The sequence below is a fragment of the Sapajus apella genome, unplaced genomic scaffold (assembly GCF_009761245.1).
Source record: "Sapajus apella isolate SASKATOON/1434 unplaced genomic scaffold, GSC_monkey_1.0 scaffold6, whole genome shotgun sequence".
NCBI lineage: Eukaryota > Metazoa > Chordata > Mammalia > Primates > Cebidae > Sapajus > Sapajus apella.
Genome location: NW_022436946.1, coordinates 5,561,526 through 5,581,509, shown reverse-complemented (window position 1 = coordinate 5,581,509; position 19,984 = coordinate 5,561,526). Strand labels below are relative to the sequence as shown.

The window sequence follows — 19,984 nt, the reverse complement described above, 5'->3', positions numbered from 1 at the left end:
ATAGCTGGACTTTTGTATTGTAATTGCTGCTATTAGTCTTAAAAGCCTAGGTCAGATACCAGGGGTTAGTAACCTGCCTCCTCCTTCAAGCCATTTTATTGGCAGAGTTAGAAGTTTTGGTCACATTAGCATGTTTCCCCTTTTAACTCCCAAACCTTAGTATTTGAATATTTCTTATTTGTATTTTAGCAGTTGAATGGACAGTGAAAGAAGTCTACTGGCTTCTTCCTGTTAAAGGCTTGACTTGGGGATTTCTTTTTTTTTTTTTTTTGAGACAAAAGGCAAATTCAAAAAAACAGTCCTGATACAATTCTCAGTCTGAAGTTCTCCATATACATGTATTTTTGTGTTAGTTTTATAAAAGCCCATGTGAAAATTGATCTCTTTGCTATATTTTACCCATAGGAAGTTGTCATACACGAATGTATTTTTTCCTCACTTAAGTGTAAAAATCCTTTGTGTATTCTTACAAAATCTGTCTCATATATTGAGACTTCGCTTCATTGATTTATTGCTGGGAAAAGTGGAATTATGGAAAAGTATCAGTACCTCATACCTCTCAAAACTAATCACCTTCCCCCAGCAAAACAATAATGCTGTTTCTAGGGAAAGACCAAGCCCTGCTGCTATGATGCAAAAGCCACTGGATACCTTCAGAAGCTGAGTAGCAGTCATTCTTCATGCAGAGGTAGAATCCTTTTCCTCTGAATTCTCAGTCCTGTCTCTTCCTCAGTATTAGCAACTTGTTTCTAGAGAGAATACTAGCCTTCATGATTTACCACTTTTCATATCAGCAGTTGTCATTGTTCAGTCTGAAGTTTAGGTGATTTTGCTATATTCCTGAAGCAATTTCAGGCTTTAAGAAAACGAGGGTCTGCTGCGGGACTAGTAGACTCAAATCCCGATACGCTCGGTAGTTGAGGCCAGCAGCTGAGCAGTAGGCCTTCCGATAGTGGCTAATCTGGAAAGTTATAGACTGGTCATATTATTAAAATTCCCAGGTGAAAGCAGACCTTCAGCATAATTTTAGGGCAGCAGTTCTTTTGTGAATGTAAATTGAAAGGGATATGTGAGCTGATATAATTGAATTTTGGTGACATCCAGTGGTTTTGTGATTTTTATGGGACATCTGCTCATATAGGAGTTTGGAAAGAGATTGGGCACCTTGTCTCAGAATGTGTGATGTGGGGCTGTAGTTTCCCAGCACAGGCAGGGTGGGTAATTTCTAACCTTGGGTACTCATTTCTAGTCTTCTAGAACCAGAAAGGGCAAGGCTGGGAGTCTCTTGCAGGCAGGAAGTATTCTGTTCCTACAAGATGACAGCTCATTATGGATTAGGAAGGCCCAATTAGAGGGAACCATGCCGACTCCAGAGTGGTACCCAAAGAGGAAGAACTTCTTCTTCTTTTTTTTTTTGGTATGATCTCGGCTCAGTGCAACCTCCACCTTCCAGGTTCAAGAGATTCTCCTGCCTCAGTCTCCAGAGTAGCTGGGATTACAGGCATGCAACACCACACCCAGCCAACTATGTATTTTTAAGTAGAGACAGGGTTTCTCTATGTTGGTCAGGCTGGTCTTGAACTCCCAATCTTAGGTGATCCACCTGCCTCTGCCTCCCAAAGTGCTGGGATTACAGGCATGAAACACCACGCCCAGCCAAGAGGAAGAACTTCTTGCCAGGGGAGGATGACCCTGTAGCAAGATGTGCCTACCAGCAAGCAGGTCCTAACCATCTAAGGAAGTGATGAGGGATGAGAAGGTGTGACCATGGGCTCAAGGGTGACTCTGGGAAGAGTTCACACTCAAAGTTGACTGGTCCACCAACACACCTCTCTGAGATCCAGCCAATAGGTAGTTTTATTGCCACCCTGACCTTAATTAATTATTTTTCTCCCTTAAAGTACTTCCTAAAGGAAGTATCTCATACTTTAGGGACTATTAACATACTGTCATACTTAAGCCGTTTGCATTGTGTACTGTGTTTCTTTTGTTTAATAGTCACAGAGGATAGTGTAATGGGCAATTTTAGCTCAGTAACATTTTAAGTGACTGTTGCCTTTTATTAATTTATTCAGACTTGTTACTAGATGATTAATGACAATGGTGGTTCTCTAAGGGATTTTTAAATGTGTGTGTCTGTTGTGTGTCTGAGTGCGATTCTCTCAGTACCATCTCTTGGTGAATCCTTGGGCAAAGATGCGCCCCATGGTAACAACACAGAGAGAAACCAATCGATGCTGAATTTCTTTATGGCATTTACCTCCTTTAGCATGACTCTAATTTTTAAAATTATAGTTTGAAGCTCTATTGTATTGCTCAGTTTGAAATATCTAATTTTAAAACAAACATGTCCTCAATAAGACATAGTCAACACATTTCAAATCTACTCATTTATTTCCTACTTCGCAAATATTTATGAAGTATGTACCAGGTGCTGGTCTAAGTGTAGAGATGGAGAAGACATCGAGCTTTTGGCCAAGTGGGAGGATATAGAGCTAAACAAGGACATTGTCAGTGACAACTGCATAATTAAGCAAAAGTAGATGAAATTATAAGAGTAATAGTAGCCCTAATCTCGGTACTTGTGAAGTCTCTCCTAGAGAAATTACATTGAAACTGAGACTTAACAGATGAGTTTAAGTTGAAGGAAATGAGATTGCGTGCACATGTGTGTAGCCTGTGAGTGGACCTGTGTCAGGGGGAGAGATTGGGAGCTTTCTGGGTAACAGGACTGCTTTGACTTGGGTCAGAAGTTGAGGAGTGGTGTGTCCCAGGCTTGCAGTGTTAAACATTTGAAATGCAATTAATTCTTTTCTGGGTTTTCTAACCTGTTCAGTTTTCATTATATGATCTGATTTTTTTGTTCAGTTTTCATTACACTATCTGAGTTTGCTCCACTTAGTAATTTGACTGTTTTCTACTCTCTGTTGTCTTATTTATATATATTTTTTAAGACATGGACTTGCTGTGTTGTGCAGGCTGGCCTTGAACTCCTGGGTTTGAGCCATCCCCCCACCTCAAGTCTTACCTATGTTTATCATCAGAGATAATAGGAAAAGGACGTTATTAACATCGATTTCTTAATTCAGAAATGCTGCCTTAGACCTGATGATACCACCTCTATTGTTGCTCAAAAATGTGATTCAATAGTGATTAAAATCTGTGAGATTAGTTGTTGGAAGAAAATTTATAGAATAATAATTAAAATCAGTAAATTAATTGAGTAATTAATGTCAATTACTCACTATCCCAGAAACCTCAAAAACTGTTTCAAAACATATTTATATATGACATGATCTTTGAAGATGATGTTATTTGCTTATTCTACTATTATCTAATTGATATATATGTATTTTTAAATCATGAGTCCTCATTTTCAAAACCTAAAGCACTGGCAGTAATCCTGCTGAGCTCCTGCTAATCAATTCTGAAATCCAGTCTGACTTTTGAAAGGAATGGTGGATTTATTTTCTCCTAATGATTAACTTTGTTTAGTTAGCCTGAGCTTTGGGACATGATAGCAAAGTTGTTCTAACCTCACTTCTTCTTCACCTTCAGGAAAGGGGTCAGAGCTCCTTCAGAAAAAACATCACTGTTGCCACATAAGGTTAAGTAAATATGCCCTGCAAAAATACACCAAAATTATTGGAACAAGAACAGAATGGATGAGTCTAGTCTAGTACCCAATTCGTTGTTGAAGACTTCCTGGAAGTACCATTCTAAGTCTCTGTTTCCTGTCAGAGATTTCAGCCAGTGCTGTTTATTATAATGTGAAGAAATATTTTTCTTCCTATTTAAGCAAAATATGTTTTATTTGCATGATGTTTTATTGATTTGTTTTATAATGTCTAAGACATAACTTGTTTATAATGTTTTATAATCAAGCTTCTACTGATAGCTTTATAATCAAGTAGTATCTTGATTATAAAACATTATAAACAAGTTCTGTGATATATATAATAAAGTGCTCACAGTTATATCTGTATGGTTTATATCATTAGAGAAATGGCCAGGTAAGGGCAAAACTTATATTAAAATACTAATTATTAAATAAGTAACAAGTAAATAAATATAAATGTTTTCTCATATTTATGAAGTTTATTTTGATCTGAATAGTGGGTGTAGTTTACAGAAAGACGAACCATTTATCACTGAACCTCTGTGGGCTTTTGTAGCCATCTTCTGGAGGGCTGTTCTGAGAGTGCATCTTATGCTTTTGACAGTGTTTTATTTAGAGAAAAATGTGCAGTCCTATTTTTCTAACTCCTAGCTTTTATTAATCTTCTATGTTATATTGACATTATTTAAAAATACTTTTCAAGTGAATCCTTAAGACATTGCTTCTGCTCTGTTTTCAAATGTTAGTTCAGCTGCTTGAGTATCTTGCTGTGGCTCTCTGTCCACATGACCGGCTTATGTTAAATGCTTGGAAGAGCATTGCTTTGTGTTTCAAGATGGATTACATTCCCATAACTAATTATCGGTAATTATTTTGTGCAGTTTAAAGTTGAGAAGGGCTTGCAGGTGACAGAGGTAAGCATAAGCTGTGCAGGAAGAGTCAGCGCTCTTTTATGGAACTTTAATGTATTGAAGCATTTGACACTATATCAGAGTTGTGATCTGACAGCCTCTCATGCTGACATCCTGCATCCTCATTTTTTTTTTTTTTTTAGACAGAGTCTCACTCTGTCGCCAGGCTGGAGTGCATGCAGTGGTACAATCTCAACTCACTGCAACTTCTGCCTCCCGGGTTCAAGCGATTCTCCTGCCTCAGCCTTCCAAATAGCTGGAACTACAGGTGCTCGTCACCACGCCTGGCTAACTTTTGTATTTTTAATAGAGACAGGGTTTCACCATGTTGGCCAGGATGGTCTTGATCTCTTGATCTCATGATCTGCCTGCCTCGGCCTCCCAAAGTGCTGGGATTACAGGCATGAGCCACCGCGTCCAGCCAGCATCCCGGTTTTCAAAGCAGTGCATCACTGCATTGTGATCTACGAAGCAACTGCATTTATTTCTAAATTTCCAGTGGAAGCTTAGCCAGCACTTTGCAGTGCAGGCTTCTAAATGATTTTAAGTTCCCCTTATTAAACTCTTTAAGTGAAGAAATTGAACAAAATGATTACTACATTTCCTTCCAATTTTTCAGTTGTTTGGTTTTCTCCTAGCACTAAGTGGTCAATTTGCCAGTCAGTCAAGATAAACTGATTAATCCACTCATACATTGATATGCTTATCTGTGTGGCATCTATCAAGTCTGTTTACTTTAAGCTCCTTTTACGTAACAGAGAATGTGAGGATATGGAAGAAATATTAAGATGATTTTCTGTTCTGAGGATCTCCAGGCCTATTTGGCAAATAAATATGCCATCAAATGTCAAATAAAACAAAATAATGTATGTGAATTTCCTTTTCTTTGATCACGTATGGTTGTTGATTTTCTTCTCAACTTTTGATGATAATCATTGTGGAAGGGTTTTCCACGTACTGAAAATTATATTCCAACATGAACATAGGATCACTGGTAGCCCAGGTAAAGGAAGCCTTGTGGAACTGCTTATCATCCTTGGTCAGGGCAGCTGTGCAGTCCTGTTTCATTCCATTCGTCATGGTGGCTGGGTTGGAAAACACTTCGCCTGATCAGATGTGAGAAGACAAATTTGCTTTATGTTCTTGGCACCCAAATGTCCTCATGTTGCATATGCTCTTGTGAAACTTAGAAAACTGTGCATCTTAATGCACTTCTATACACTTCTATTATTTTACTTCTTTTTTTTTTTTTTGTGAGAAGAAATCATCCTCTGTTGTCCAGGCTGGAGTGCAGTGGCACGATCTCGGTTCACTGCAGCCTTTGCCTCCAGGGTTCAAGTGATTCTCTTGCTTCAGCCTCCTGAGTAACTGAGATTACAGACATGTACCACCATACCCAGCTAATTTTTCTGTAGTTTTAGTAGAGATGGGGTTTTCATCCTGTTGGCCAGGCTGGCCTGGACTCCTAAACTTAGGTGATCCACCTGCCTCAGCCTCCCAAAGTGCTGGGGTGATCCGCTTACCGTGGCTTCCCAAAGTGCCGGGATTCCAGGCATGAGCCACTGCACCTGGCCTTTTACATTTTGCTTTTCCTCAATATAAAAGGAAGCAAATAGGTCAGACTACATCAGAATGTTGTGGTTTGAAGTTGTCTTGTGATTTTAGGTGTGGTTCATCAATAATGATGTATAGGAACTTAAACAGGAAATTTGAAGCCAAGTTCTCCTTGGCAATAGAGAGCAAAGAGGTGCCTTACTCATTGTATCATTGGGTTTCTTGAGAAAGATGGCTACCATGCAGCTATATAGCATAAGCATAAAACCATTCAAAACATTATCTGCAGACCTTTAAATATATCTCTTTAGATGTCTTAAAATGTATTTCAGGACACAAAAGTAGAACAGTTGCATCAGGAGATGACATCCAAGAACTTTTCAGCAGAACTTCCCTTTTCCTTTTTTTCACTGAGAATTCCTTTATCTCAACTATTATTATAATAAGACTGCAATTTTCTATACATAACGTGGCACAGCCGGAGAACCTTGAGTCATCATCTGGCTCTGTTTCCCGGCTGCCCTATTCACTTCTGTTCTGTACTGCTCTGGGATAGAACTGCCAGTGAAATGCAAAAGATTCAACAATCTCAGAGTTTTGTTCAGTGGTTAGGCCTCATTCTGCAAACCACAGTTTGCATTGGACCTGATTTGGTTTTGTCATTTGGGTCAGATAACCTCAGAGATCAATAGGTTTGCAAATGTGGACCATAAATCTTGCAGGAACTGTCTATTAAACGTTGTGTTATCTCACCCAGTCTCCAAATCTGACCTTATTAGTGTCATGTTAGACATCACAAATCCCTTCAGAAATACTACTAGGTCAGTGCTGCCCATTTACCTCATGTAAGTGACATCTTCTTTACATGCTGATCAGAGTAGTGAGGTGCAAAAGGCTCCACCCATGACCTTATCGCCTTCCAAAGGCCCCACTCCTAATACCATCATTGTCAGGGTTAGGGGTTCAGAAAAGAATTTTGGGAGGACACAAATATTCAGACTGTAGCAGAGTCTGATAAAGAAAAGCTTGGGGGTAGAAGGGCAGTAGAACTATGGTATTTAGGAGTTTGCACTCCTTTACTAATTCAGATTCATTGCCTGAAATGGAAGTTTTTTTATTTCTGCAGTGAGTTGCTTTACTGTTCATTACCAATGAAAGCCACGGAGACTCACACCACCCCTTCATAGCCAACTCTGGTGCCTGTTTTTCTGTTTGTAAATTCACACTTGTGGGACATTAGTAGCTGTCACATCAGAGTTAGCTACAACCAGGTCACTTCCATTAAATTCAGGAGGAAAAGATAATTGCCTAACTAATATAGATAGTTATGTTGACAATTTTATAAGGGAAGAATATTAAAAAAATTGGTTAGACACTCTGTATTTTAAGTTTTAAATGTGTTAGATTTATCTGATTATAAAAAGAAACTGTGTGTAGAAACTTTTGAAAACTCAGAGAAGTATAGAGAAGAAAACTAAAATTATCTGTAATCCTCTTCTATAGAGATTATACTATTTTTGTTTATTTTTATAGTCCTAATGTGTATGTGTGCAATTATACACAAATGCAAATAGCAATTTAAGTACTTACTTTTAAAAATTAAATTATCATAATATGTACTTTTATATCCTCTGTTTTTAAAAATATTGTATTATCACGGATATAGTATGATCGTTTCTACTCTTTTACTCTAAAAACAATCAGGCCAGACGCAGTGGCTCACACCTGTAATCCTAGCACTTTGGGAGGCCAAGGTGGGTGGATTGCCTGAGCTTAGGAGTTCAAGACTAGCCTGGGCAACATGATTAAAACCCGTCTCTACTAAAATACAAAAAATTAGCCAGGCGTGGTGGCGTGTGCCTGTAGTCCCAGCTACTAGGGAGGCTGAGGCAGGAGAATACTTAAACCCATGAAGCAGAGGTTGTATGAGCTGAATTTGCACCACTGCACCCCAGCCTGGGACAGAGCAAGACTCCGTCTCTAAAACAACAGCAACAAAGCGCACATACTTGCACACACACACACACACACCAAACAAAAATCGATTAGTTTGTTAAAACATGTTTATATATAAATTTAAAGTTACATAATTTCAACATTTTTATGGCTTTTTAAAATTGCAGTAGTTTGGGGGGAAGAGGTAATGTTTGGTTATATGGATAAGTTCTTCAGTGTGATTTCTGAGATTTTGGTGCATCTATCACCCAAGCAGTGTACACTGAACCTGATGTTTAATCTTTTATACCTCACTTCACCTCCCACGTGATGCTTGCTTTTGTGAATTCATCATAGATGGCTTTTATTACCTTGAGGAATGTCCCATCTATGCCAATTTTGCTGAGAGTTTTAGTCATAAAAGGATGCTGGATTTTGTCAAATGCTTTTTTTGTGGTTACTGAGATAATCATGTGGGTTTTGTTTTTAATTCTATTATGTGGTGTATCACGTTTATTGACTTGCCTATGTTAAACCATTCCTGCATCCCTGGTATGAGACCCATCTGATCATGGTGGATTATCTTTTTGATGTATGCTGTTGGATTCAGTTAGCTAGTATTTTGTTGACGATTTTTGCATCTACGTTCATCAGTGATACTGGTTTGTAGTTTTATTTTTGTTATGTCCCTTTCTGGTTTTGGTATTAGGGTGATACTGGCTTCATGGAATGATTTAGGGAGGATGCCCTCTTTCTCTGTCTTGTGGAATAGTGTCAATAGAATCAGTACTAGTTCTTCTTTGAATTTCCGACAGAATTGGGCTGTGAATCTGTCTGGTCCTGGACTTTTTTTTTTTTTTGGTACTTTTTAAATTGCCATTTCAGTCTTGCTGCTTCTTACTAGGTTGTATATTTCCAGGAATTTATTCATCTCTTCTATGTTTTCTAGTTTATGTGTGTTGAGGTGTTTATATTGTTCATAGTAGCCTTGAATGATCTTTTGTATTTCTGTAGTATTGGTTGTAATATCACCCATTTCATTTCCAATTGAGCTTATTTGGATCCTCTCTTTTCTTGGTTAATCATGTTAATGATCTATCAATTTTATTTATCTTTTCAAAGAACCAGCTCTTTGTTTCACTTACTTTTTGTGTTTTTGTTTGTTTGTTTCACTTTCATTTAGTTCTGCTCTGATCTTTGTTATTTCTTTTCTTCTGCTTGGTTTGGGTTTGGTTTGTTCTTTTCTCTCTAGCTCCTTGAGGTGTGACATTGGGTTGTCTATTTTTGCTCTTTCAGACGTTTTGATGTAGACATTTAATGCTATGTGCTTTCCTCTTAGCACTGCCTTTGCCGTATCCTAGAGGTTTTGATAGGTTGTGTCACTATTATTGTTCAGTTCAAAGAACTTTTAATTTCTATCTTGATTTCTTTATTAACTGAAAGATTGTTCAGGAGTAGGTTATTTAATTTCCATGTATTTGTATGCTTTTGAAGGTTCCTTTTGGAATTAATTTGTAATTTTATTCCACTGTGGTCTGAGAGAGTACTTGATATAATTTTGATTTCCTTAAATTTATTGAGAATTGTTTTATGGCCTGTCATATGGTCTGTCTTGGAGAATGTTCCATGTGCTAATGAAAAGAATGTATATTTTGTAGTTGTTGGGTAGAATGTTCTGTAAATATCTTCTCAGTCCATTTGGTCTAGGGTATAGTTTAAATTCATTGTTTCTTTGTTGACTTTCTGTCTTGATGACCCCTCTAGTGTGGTTAGTAGAGTATTGAAGTCCCCTACAATTATTGTGTTACCATCTATCTCAAATTTTAGGTCTAGTTGTAGTTGTTTTATAAATTTGGTAGCTCCCGTGTTAGGTGCATGGACTAATCCTTTTAAAATTATACATTATCGTTTCTTGTCTTTTTAACTATTTTTGCTTTAAAGTCTGTTTTGCCTGATATACGAGTAGCTACTCCTGCTTGCTTTTGGTTTCCATTTGCATGGATTATCTTTTTCTATTCCTTTATTTTGAGTTTATGTGAGTAAATGTGAGTCTTAGGTGAGTCTCTTGAAGACAGCAGATACTTGGCTGCTGGATTTTTATTCATTCTGCTATTCTGTGTCTTTTAAGTGGAGCATTTAGGCTACTTACATTCAATGTTAGTATTGAAATGTGAGGCACTGCTCTATTCATTATGCTGGTTGTTGCCTGAATACCTTTGTTTTTCCTTAAATTGTGTTGTTGTTTTATAGGTCCCATGATATTTATGATTTAAGGAGATTCTGTTTTGGTGTATTTCAAGGCATTATTTCAAGATTCAGAACTCCTTTTATGATTTCTTGTAGTGCTGGCTTGGCAGCAGCCAACTCTCTCAGCATTTAGTCTTCTGAAAAACACTTTATCTCTCCTTAATTTATGAAGCTTAGTTTCACTGGATGCAAAATTCTTGGGTGATAGTTATTTTGTTTAGGGAGGCTAAAAATAGGACCCCTTCTGGCTTACAGGCTTTCTGCTGACAAATCTGCTGTAGATTTTCCCTTATAGGTTGCCTACTGCTTTTGCCTCACAGCTTTAAAGATTGTTTTCTTCATTTTGATTTTAGATAACTTGATGACTGACTGCATGCCTACCTGTTGATCTTTTTGGGATGAATTTCCCAGATGTTCTTTGAGCTTCTTGTATTTGGATGTCTAGATTTTTAGTGAAACCATGGAAGTTTTCCTCAATATTTTTTCAAATAAATTTTCCAAACTTTTGGATTTCTGTTCTTACTCAGAAACATGAATTATTCTTAGATTTGATTGTTTAACATAATCCCAAATTTCTTGGAGAGTGTTTTTTTTAATTATTCTTTTTTCTTTGTCTTTGTCAGATTGGGTTAGTTAGAAAGCCTTGTCTTCAACCTCTGAAGTTTTTTTTTTTTCTATTTTCTTGATTCTCTTGAAACTTTCCAGTGTATTTTGCATTTCTCTAAGTGTGTCTTTCATTTCCAGAAGTTGCAATTGTCTTTTCTTTATATCTATTTCTCTGAATACTTTTTCATTTATATCCTATATATTTTTTTAATTAATTTTTTTTTTTTGAGATGAGCCCTACCTCTGTCACCCAGGCTGGTGTGTAGTGGTGTGACCTTAGGTCACTGCAACCTCTGCCTCCCAGGCTCAAGCAGTCTTCCCGTCTCAGTCTCCCAAGTATCTGGGGCCACAGGTGCATTCTACCATTTCCAGCTAATATTTTGAATTTTAAGTAGAGATGGGGTTTTGCCATGTTGCCCAGGCAGGTTTCAAATTCCTGAGTTCAAATTATCCTTCTTCCTAGGCCTCCCAAAGTGCTGGGATTACAGGCATGAGCCACCCCATGCTTGGCCATTATTTAAATTTTTTAAAGTAGGTTTTTATCTTTCTCTGGTGCCTCCTTGAGTACCTTATTAATCAGCCTTCTGAATTATTTATCTGGCAATTCAGATATTTCTTGTTGATTTGCATTGGATCCATTTCTGGAGAGGTAATGTGATATTTTGGGGATGTTGTGGAACATTATTTTGTCATGCTACTAGAACTGCTTTCCTAGTTCCTTCTCATTTGAGTAGACTGTCCCTATGTTCTCATTGTTCAGCTCCCACTTATGAGTGAGAACGTGTGGTGTTTGTTTTTCTGTTCCTATGTTAGTTTGCTGAGGATGACGGTTTCCAGCTTCATCCATGTCCCTGCAAAGGACATTAACTCATTTTTTATGGCTGCATAGTATTCCATGGTGTATATTGCCACATTTTCTGTATCCAGTCTGTCATTGATGGGCATTTGGGTCGGTTTCAAGTCTTTGCTATTGTAAATAGTATTGCAATAAACACATGTGTGCATGTATCTTTAAAGGAGAATGATTTACAGTCCTTTGGGTATATACCCAGTAATGGGATTTCTGGGTCAAATGGTATTTTTGGTTCTATATCCTTGAGGAATTGCCATACTGTCTTCCACAATGGTTAGACTAATTGACACTCCCACCAACAGTGTAAAAGTGTTCCAATTTCTCCACATCCTTGCCAGCATCTGCTGTTTCCAGACTTTTTAATGATTGCCATTCTAACTGGTGTGAGATGGTATCTCATTGTGGTTTTGATTTGCATTTCTCTAATGACCAGTGATGATGAGCTTTTTTCCATATGTTTGTTGGCCACATAAATGTCTTCTTTTGAGAAGTGTCTGTTTGTATCCTTTGCCCACTTTTTTATGTGGTTGTTTGATTTTTTTCTTGTAAATTTGTTTAAGTTTCTTGTAAATTCTGCATGTTAGCCCTTTGTCAGATGGATAGATTGAAAAAATTTTCTCCCATTCTTTAGATTGCCCATTCACTCTGATGATAGTTTCTTTTGCTGCCCAAAGTAAAGGATAGATTCAATGCTATTCCTATCAAGCTACCGTTGACTTTCTTCATAGAACTAGAAAAAACTACTTTAAATTTCATAGGAACCAAAAAAGAGTCCATATAGCCAAGACAATCCTAAGCAAAAAGAACAAAGCTGGAGGTATTAAAGATTTAAAGACTATTATTTTCAGAATAATAAGAATTTTAGAAGCACTTGAATTTCTTATCATTTAAGGTGAAATGAACTATTTTGCTTAAGAGCAACTCATCTGTGAATATAAAGATATAAAACTCTATGCAGAAATTTCAATATCTATTACTAATTCCTAACATTTGCATTATCTGTTTGCTTTTTTCTCTTTAGGACATCCAGGCAGAAATCGATGCCCACAATGACATATTTAAAAGCATTGACGGAAACAGGCAGAAGATGGTAAAAGCTTTGGGAAATTCTGAAGAGGCTACTATGCTTCAACATCGACTGGATGATATGAACCAAAGATGGAATGACTTAAAAGCAAAATCTGCCAGCATCAGGTCAGAATAGTCAATGTCAAAATAAAAATAATGGAGTGGAGGGGATAGATACTTGTGATTTTTTTATATCAGAAAGAGAAAGTTTATCATAAATAGTGTAAGATTTAAATGCCAACCCTGCTTCCTTGAGTTATACATATCAAGCTCTGTTTATGTCCAATACTCTCTACCAACTGTGCTAGACTATTCAGAAATGTTCATTTATTTTAAACCTAACAATACTAGTAATAATACTGTTAGCAACATCTGCTAATTACTGAGTGTTTACCTTGACTAAGTATTTGTTAGGATCTTTACAAATGTTACTTTTTAAATAATCAATAAATCCTAGGAAGGTGGGCAGCAAAGTTATTTCTTCTATGAAGAAACAGAGGTTTAGTGAATATAAGGAACTTGCCAAGTTCTGGGGTTAAGAAGTGCCAAGCCAGAATTTGAATCTAGATCTTTTTGACTCTTGGCAGTGAACATGTTTTGCTTAATCATGCTGTTTGTATGCTTCATTTGAAGATGTATTTATAGATATTAAATATCTCTTATGGACACTACAATGGAAAATTGATGATTCATGTCTGCATTTGGAGAGAGTAAAATTAAATAAGGATGAACCTTAGGACCAGAATTCTGACTAGGAAATGACCTTGAAAATTACCCAGAGTGACAGAATGATTAGTGTTATTGGGGTCAAGATACTTTAAGATCATATTTAATAGATAGTGGACAGGTCCTAATTATATATAATTTTAGTGAATACTGACTGAAAAATATGTTATTGGGCAAAAATCTAAAAGCGGAACATTGGTAGGAAGTTCTAGATCAGATTTTGTTTGGTTTTGTTTTGTTTTTACTGTGTATTATGTGGACAACCTTTAATCCAAATGGTCTTAAATTTGACTCTGACTTTACTATTTACTCTCTGATCTTGAACAAATTACTCAGCCTCTTTGAGCCTTAGATTTTTTATTTACAAAATCAGAATAGAAATATTTAACACTCATGATTGCTATGAAGATTGAATGGAATGATTTGATAGTTCCATAATCTATGTAAATCCTGCATCTAGTTAAATATTTTTATACATAAAGAAATTCAGTGGATCTGCCTCAACTGGTTTCCAGATTTAATGGAGAACAGAATCTTCAGTGATTACTTATCATGAGTGAATTAAAACCTTTTTTTCCTAAGATGTCCTGAAATGTTTTTATTCTTCAGGAGCTTAGAGAATGTAATTTGCAGTTCCTCTTACATGTGAGGAAGGGAGCAATGTAGCATGGAGATGGATGTCCTGTGTAAAGTTCCCATTAGAATATATAATAGGTCAGCATTGGCCAACTACTCTTCCTTAATAAGAGAAGAAAACTAGGGAGAACTATGTAGTGAGGGATTATACTTGCTTAAGACTTGAATTTTCAACTGCCTAGATCCCATCAGCTTGCAGCTGTCTATTCCTCATAAATATGAACAAAAATATTTAAAATGTTAATAGTGAAAAGCATTCACTGAGCATCCAGCAAAGTCAACATCTATGCCAGCAATCTAAGAGTTCCAGAGCTGGTCCAAGTGAAGATAGTGTGCATGGTGCGGGGATTTCCAGAGTTTAGAGAGTGACTTCTTTAGGAAGAAACATTTAATGAAGACCTATAAACAGATCATTCTAAGTAAAAAGTTACAGACAAAAAATTTTTGCTTTTTCTTGGGAGAGTTACTGCCTAAGTCTATCATGACACATTTTTTTTAACCTGGAAAGAAAGAACTTATAAACTGTAGTTGGAATATTATGTAGTAAGTAAGTAAATGTTATTTTTAGAAGAAGGGAGAATATGCTTGTGCCTGTGGACTTTTGCATTAAGGTCGATCAGACATTCCAGTAAAACGTGATAATAAATTAATGTGATAATGAATTAAAATAACTTTTAGTTTGATAATTCACCTCAAGAGATTCAAGCACTTATTCAATCATGTAATAAAAACTTATTTCTATACTCAACGCATTGCTATTAATAAGGTATAGTCCTTAACCATAGAGGTTCACAAATCTGTTCAGGTTAAGGTAGAGCCCAAAGCAGAGAGTGATTACTCTTACTTCAGATCATCAAAAAAAGCTTCATAAAAGAGGTTATTCCCTTGCTGAGCCTCGAAACATATGTATTCTCCAGATGGACTAGGTGATGACTGCGGAAGGGTAACTAAGCTGGGGGCTTGAAATAACACTAGGTTTATATGAAAATCAATACATTAAGTCCAGTTGAGAATACTATTTGCTGCTGGTATCGTGGAGAAAATAAGATGGCTAACGAAAAAGGTAGAGAGAGAGGTAAGAGATAAATCATGCACACCTATATGTAACCAAGCTCCATTCCACTGTGGATGGAATTTTGAGCCTTTTGAGTAACATGATTAGGTTTGCACTTTGGAAGAATCCTCACGCAATGATGGAGGATGCCTTGAATGAGCTTGTTCTGAAGAGGGGAGACCTGGTAACAGACACTTTCAGCATCTAGGAAAGGGAAGAGAGATTGAGTAGACAATTAGTTCACATTGATAAGGCACTGGTGAAACATCCAGGAAAAGATAACCGAAGTCATTAGAGGGACATTTGCTCTTCAAAGGAGAGCAGTAGATGAAATAGAAAGATGGGATGGGGGTGTCCAGGTACAGGTGGCAGGTAACCATTGTGAGTTAGTTTTTAGAGGGTGAGAGCATTAGACTATGGCAAAGCAAAGAATCCCAGGAAACTCTAATACATAATAAATGGGTGAAGGAGAGGGAAGCAGCAAGGAAACTGAGAAGTCTCTATCCTGAAGAGGGATGAGATCCAGGAGAGAATGTTGTCAGGAGCCAAGGAAAGAGGGATTTCTAAAAGAAGGGCCTAAGTTATGGTGTCAGCTGCTTGAGGAAGTGGAGTAAGATGAGGCCTGCAAAGTCTGGGAGCAATTAGAAGGGCTTTAGTGGCCTTTTGCCAGGGGATTTTATTTTTCGGTTGCGGGAGAAATCTAATTGTAGAGGACTAAAGAGACAGATGGGGAGGTGAGGACGTGGAAATAGAACCGAGTCTACTCAGTCTAGTTATCTCAAGGAACTCATCTGTGAAGGGAAGAGGAGGGGAGAATGCATTTTCTGTGTTATTATGGTTGACAGTATTGCAGGTTTATAACAGCTGGCAGTTGTATCAGTATCTATATTGACCTGTCTGTGCTTTTACATAGATTAAGTATGGTTTAACATTTTTTTTAATTTTATTTTTAATTTTTGTGGGCATATAGTATATGTATATGTTCACGGAGTACATGGGCTATTTTGGTATAAGCATGCAATGCATAATAATCACATCATGGAAAATGTGCTGTCCATCCCCTCAAGCATTTATCCTTTGTGTTACAAACAATCCACCTATACTTTTTTAGTTATTTTAAAATGTACTGTTAAGTTATTATTGACTATAATCACCTTGTTTTGCTATCAAATACTGGATCTTATTCATTCTTTCTATTTTTTTTTGTACTTATTATCCATCTCCATTTTCTCCCCATCACCCTCTGCCCCACCAACTACCCTTCCCAGCCTCTGATAACCATCCTCCTACTCTCTATCTCCATGAGTTCAATTGTTTTGATGTTCCCAAAATAACTGAGAACATTCAATGTTTGTCTTTCTGTGTCTGGCATATTTCACTTAACATAATGATCCTCACTTCCATCCACATTGTTGCAAATGACAGAATGGTGAAATAGTACTCCATTGTGTATACATTTTCTTTATCCATTTATCTGTGGATGGACAGTTAGGTTGCTTCCAAATCTTGGCTATTATGAACGGTGCTGCCACAAACATGGGAGTGCAGATATCTCTGTGATATGCTGATTTCTTTTCTTTTGGGTATAAACCCAGCAGTGGGATTGCTGGATCATATAGTAGCCCTATTTTTGGTTTTTTGAGGAACCTCCCAACTGTTCCCCATAGTGTTTGCATTAGCTTACATTCCCACCAACAATTCACAGGGGTTCCTTTTTCTCCACATGCTAGACAGCATTTGTTATTGCCTGACTGTTGGATAAAAGCCATTTTTACTAGATTAGATATGTTTGACTAAAGACATAAATGAACTTTTTCATTTTTATATTTCAAAAATGAGTGAAATGTAAAATTAAAATAGCATATTTGTTATTTCTTGGATATTTATAAAAAAATAAAATGGTTTGTTATTTAATTTAGCCTCTACATTTGCCTAAAATAGTGGCACATGGTATGTGCTCAATAATTGTTAGCTATTATTATTCTCATTGATTACCTCTTTGGCACTCATTTAAAAGACATTGGAATTCTCTCTACCCTATGTTTTTCTCTCACTAATCACTAATGTTGGGGATTTCTGAGAATGTCTTCCAAGCAGCTTTCCCCTTTGCTGGCTGGATTCTGAACAAGGATGCAACAAAGTGTGCTCAAGGGGCATTCATCATGTGGCCGATAGAGAACTCAAATGCTATGTAAATTACTGATAGTGTCCAGGTTAAAGGTGGTAACTTAGAGTGAAGTTGAGTGGGGCTGTCAACCGAACCCCAGAATGAGGCAGACTCACCAGCAGTCACTGGTCAAGGTTCTCAAGTGAGAAACCGTACATGGAAGAGTAGAAAAGAACTCAATATCTACATGGCCTGTTGTCAAGAGAACCAAATGGGCTGAGCTAAGCATGCCCAATTATTCTCCCTGAATTTACAGATCAGATTCGTCACTTCACCTCTGCAGAGACTTGGTGAGTTTCAGGAGTGGAGAAGAGACCAGTGTGTGCTTAGTGAGAAAATCCCTCCTCAAGGAGTAGGAGGAGTGTTTTCATAACAAATCCATAGAGGCCGTCCAGCTCTTAGGCTCCTGACTCCTTCATTCCCTATTGAAATTGATCATTGTGGAGACACTGTTCAGTGCTGCTTCTCTGTTCTTTCTTCTCATTGCTTTTATTTTCATTCATTAATTCATTCATTCATTCTTTTTTTGAGACAGAGTCTCACTCTGTCATCAGGATGGAGTACAGTGGCACGATCTCAGCTCACTGCAACCTTTGCTTCCTGGGTTTAAACAATTCTCCTGCCTCAGCCACCTGAGCAACTGGGACAACAGGCACGCGCCGCTATGCGCAGCTAATTTTTTTTGTATTTTTAGTGGAGATGGGGTTTCGCCATGTTGGCCAAGATGGTCTAGATCTCTTGACCTCATGATCCCCCTGCCTTGGCTTCCCAAAGTGCTGGGATTACAGGCGTGAGCCACTGTGCCTGGCCACTCTCATTTCTTTAATGCAGAATCTGCCCCTTACACTGCCTTCTATTGTGAGCAAATTCTCCTATGTCTTAAATATCTCTAACCTCTTCCATCACTTTTCTCTCTAAATGAATGTTGAGTTTCCCCTTAATTGCCTACTTTACTTGCAACTCTTTGTAATGAGGTTAATTTCCTCATTTTCCTCACCTAGCAGCCAGTGTGAATATTTTGAATCTTTATCAACTGCCATGGACACCAAACGGTCCAAATGCCAGCCATAAACATCTAATGTGGTGCCAGAAAACACTGGCTGAAAAGGGAGCCTTGTCACACGTGGATAATAGTGAAAATTGTCATCCTCATTGTGATGTCTTCAGCATTGCTTCCCTGTCTCTGAACAGTATCTTCTTAGAAGTGAATGCATCCATTATTCTACCCTTTCATAATCTTATTCCTGCTTCTTCCTGATGTGTATGTGGGACATGCTTCTACACTCCTCATCCATTCAAGGGTCCCATTTACCTTTTCTTTTTTGAGATGGAGTCTCCCTCTGTCATCCAGGCTGGAATGCAGTGGTATGATTTTGGCTCACTGCAACCTCCACCTCCTGGGTTCAGGTGATTCTCCTGCCTCAGCATCCTGAGTAGCTGGGATTACAAGTGCCTGCCACCATGCCCAGCTAATTTTTTAATTTTTAGTAGAGATGGGGTTTCATCATGTTGGCCAGGTTGGTCTCAAACTCCTGACCTCAGGTGATCCACCCGCCTCGGCCTCCCAAAATGCTGGGATTACAGACATGAGCCACTGCACCCAGCCCCATTTACCTTTTATTCTCCATCCTTTTCTCAGCTATTATTGCTGGTGCCAATATCCATATTCATAACTTTTTATATTTTGGTTTCCAGCTTTCTTTTTACTTTACCTGTAAATGCATTTAACCCCGTTCTAAGTCCCATAGACCTGGTCACACTGGGAGTCAGTTAACGTTTCCTGTCATCTCGGCATCCCTGCAATAATATCCAGGAGATCAAGGGCAGACTGCTATCCAGAGTACACATTTTATTTTATTACATTCAACCTGGCCATGTGCATCCGAATGCAATTGGTTTTGCCCTATTAGTTAGTGAAGAGCCCTCTGTTGTATCAAATCAAATCAGAATTGTTTACAACCTCATCAGTTGAACAGCTCTCCTTCACATTACAGTTATGAGTCCTATCGGGGGGGAGGTGCCTTCCTTTATTAGCTTATTATATTCTGGACCTATCTATCTACTATTATCTAACTTTATAGTTTTATCCAGTTCATTTTTATTTTTTACTTATTTATCTTTTAAAAGTTTTACAATTTCATTAGCTTTAAGGGTACAAGTGGTTTTAGTTACCATTTCATCCAGTTACCAGTTCATCCAGCTATGGATGAATTATACAGTGGTGAAGTCTGAGATTTTAGTGCACCATGACTCGAGTAGTGTACATTGTGCCCATTTTGTAGTTTTTTATCTCTCACCCCCTAATAACCTCCCCCACCTCTGAGTCTCATATGTCCATTATATCACTCCACATGCCTTTGGATACCCATAGTTTGTCTCCCGCTTATAAGTGAGAGCATATGGTGTTTGGTTTTCCATTCCTGAGTTACTTTACTTAGAATAATGGTTTCCAGCTCCATTCAAGTTGCTGCAAAAGACATTATTTTATTCCTTTCTTTGGCTGAGGCTTCCTTCCTGCTTGCCTGCCTGCCTGCCTGCCTGCCTGCCTGCCTGCCTGCCTGCCTTCCTTCCTTCCTTCCTTCCTTCCTTCCTTCCTTCCTTCCTTCCT

The 19,984-nt window shown here is 37.7% G+C and overlaps 1 protein-coding gene across 14 annotated transcripts in view; it reads left to right on the top strand.

Moving 5' to 3' along the window:
* The window catches only part of UTRN (utrophin), a 536,298-nt gene that overhangs the window by 336,900 nt on the left and 179,414 nt on the right, over positions 1 to 19,984 (top strand). For all 14 annotated transcript variants that reach the window (XM_032274352.1, XM_032274350.1, XM_032274358.1 and 11 more), the window contains one exon: positions 12,747 to 12,919. In XM_032274352.1, coding sequence (XP_032130243.1) covers positions 12,747 to 12,919 — 173 coding nt within the window. The remainder of the gene's footprint in view (positions 1 to 12,746; positions 12,920 to 19,984) is intronic.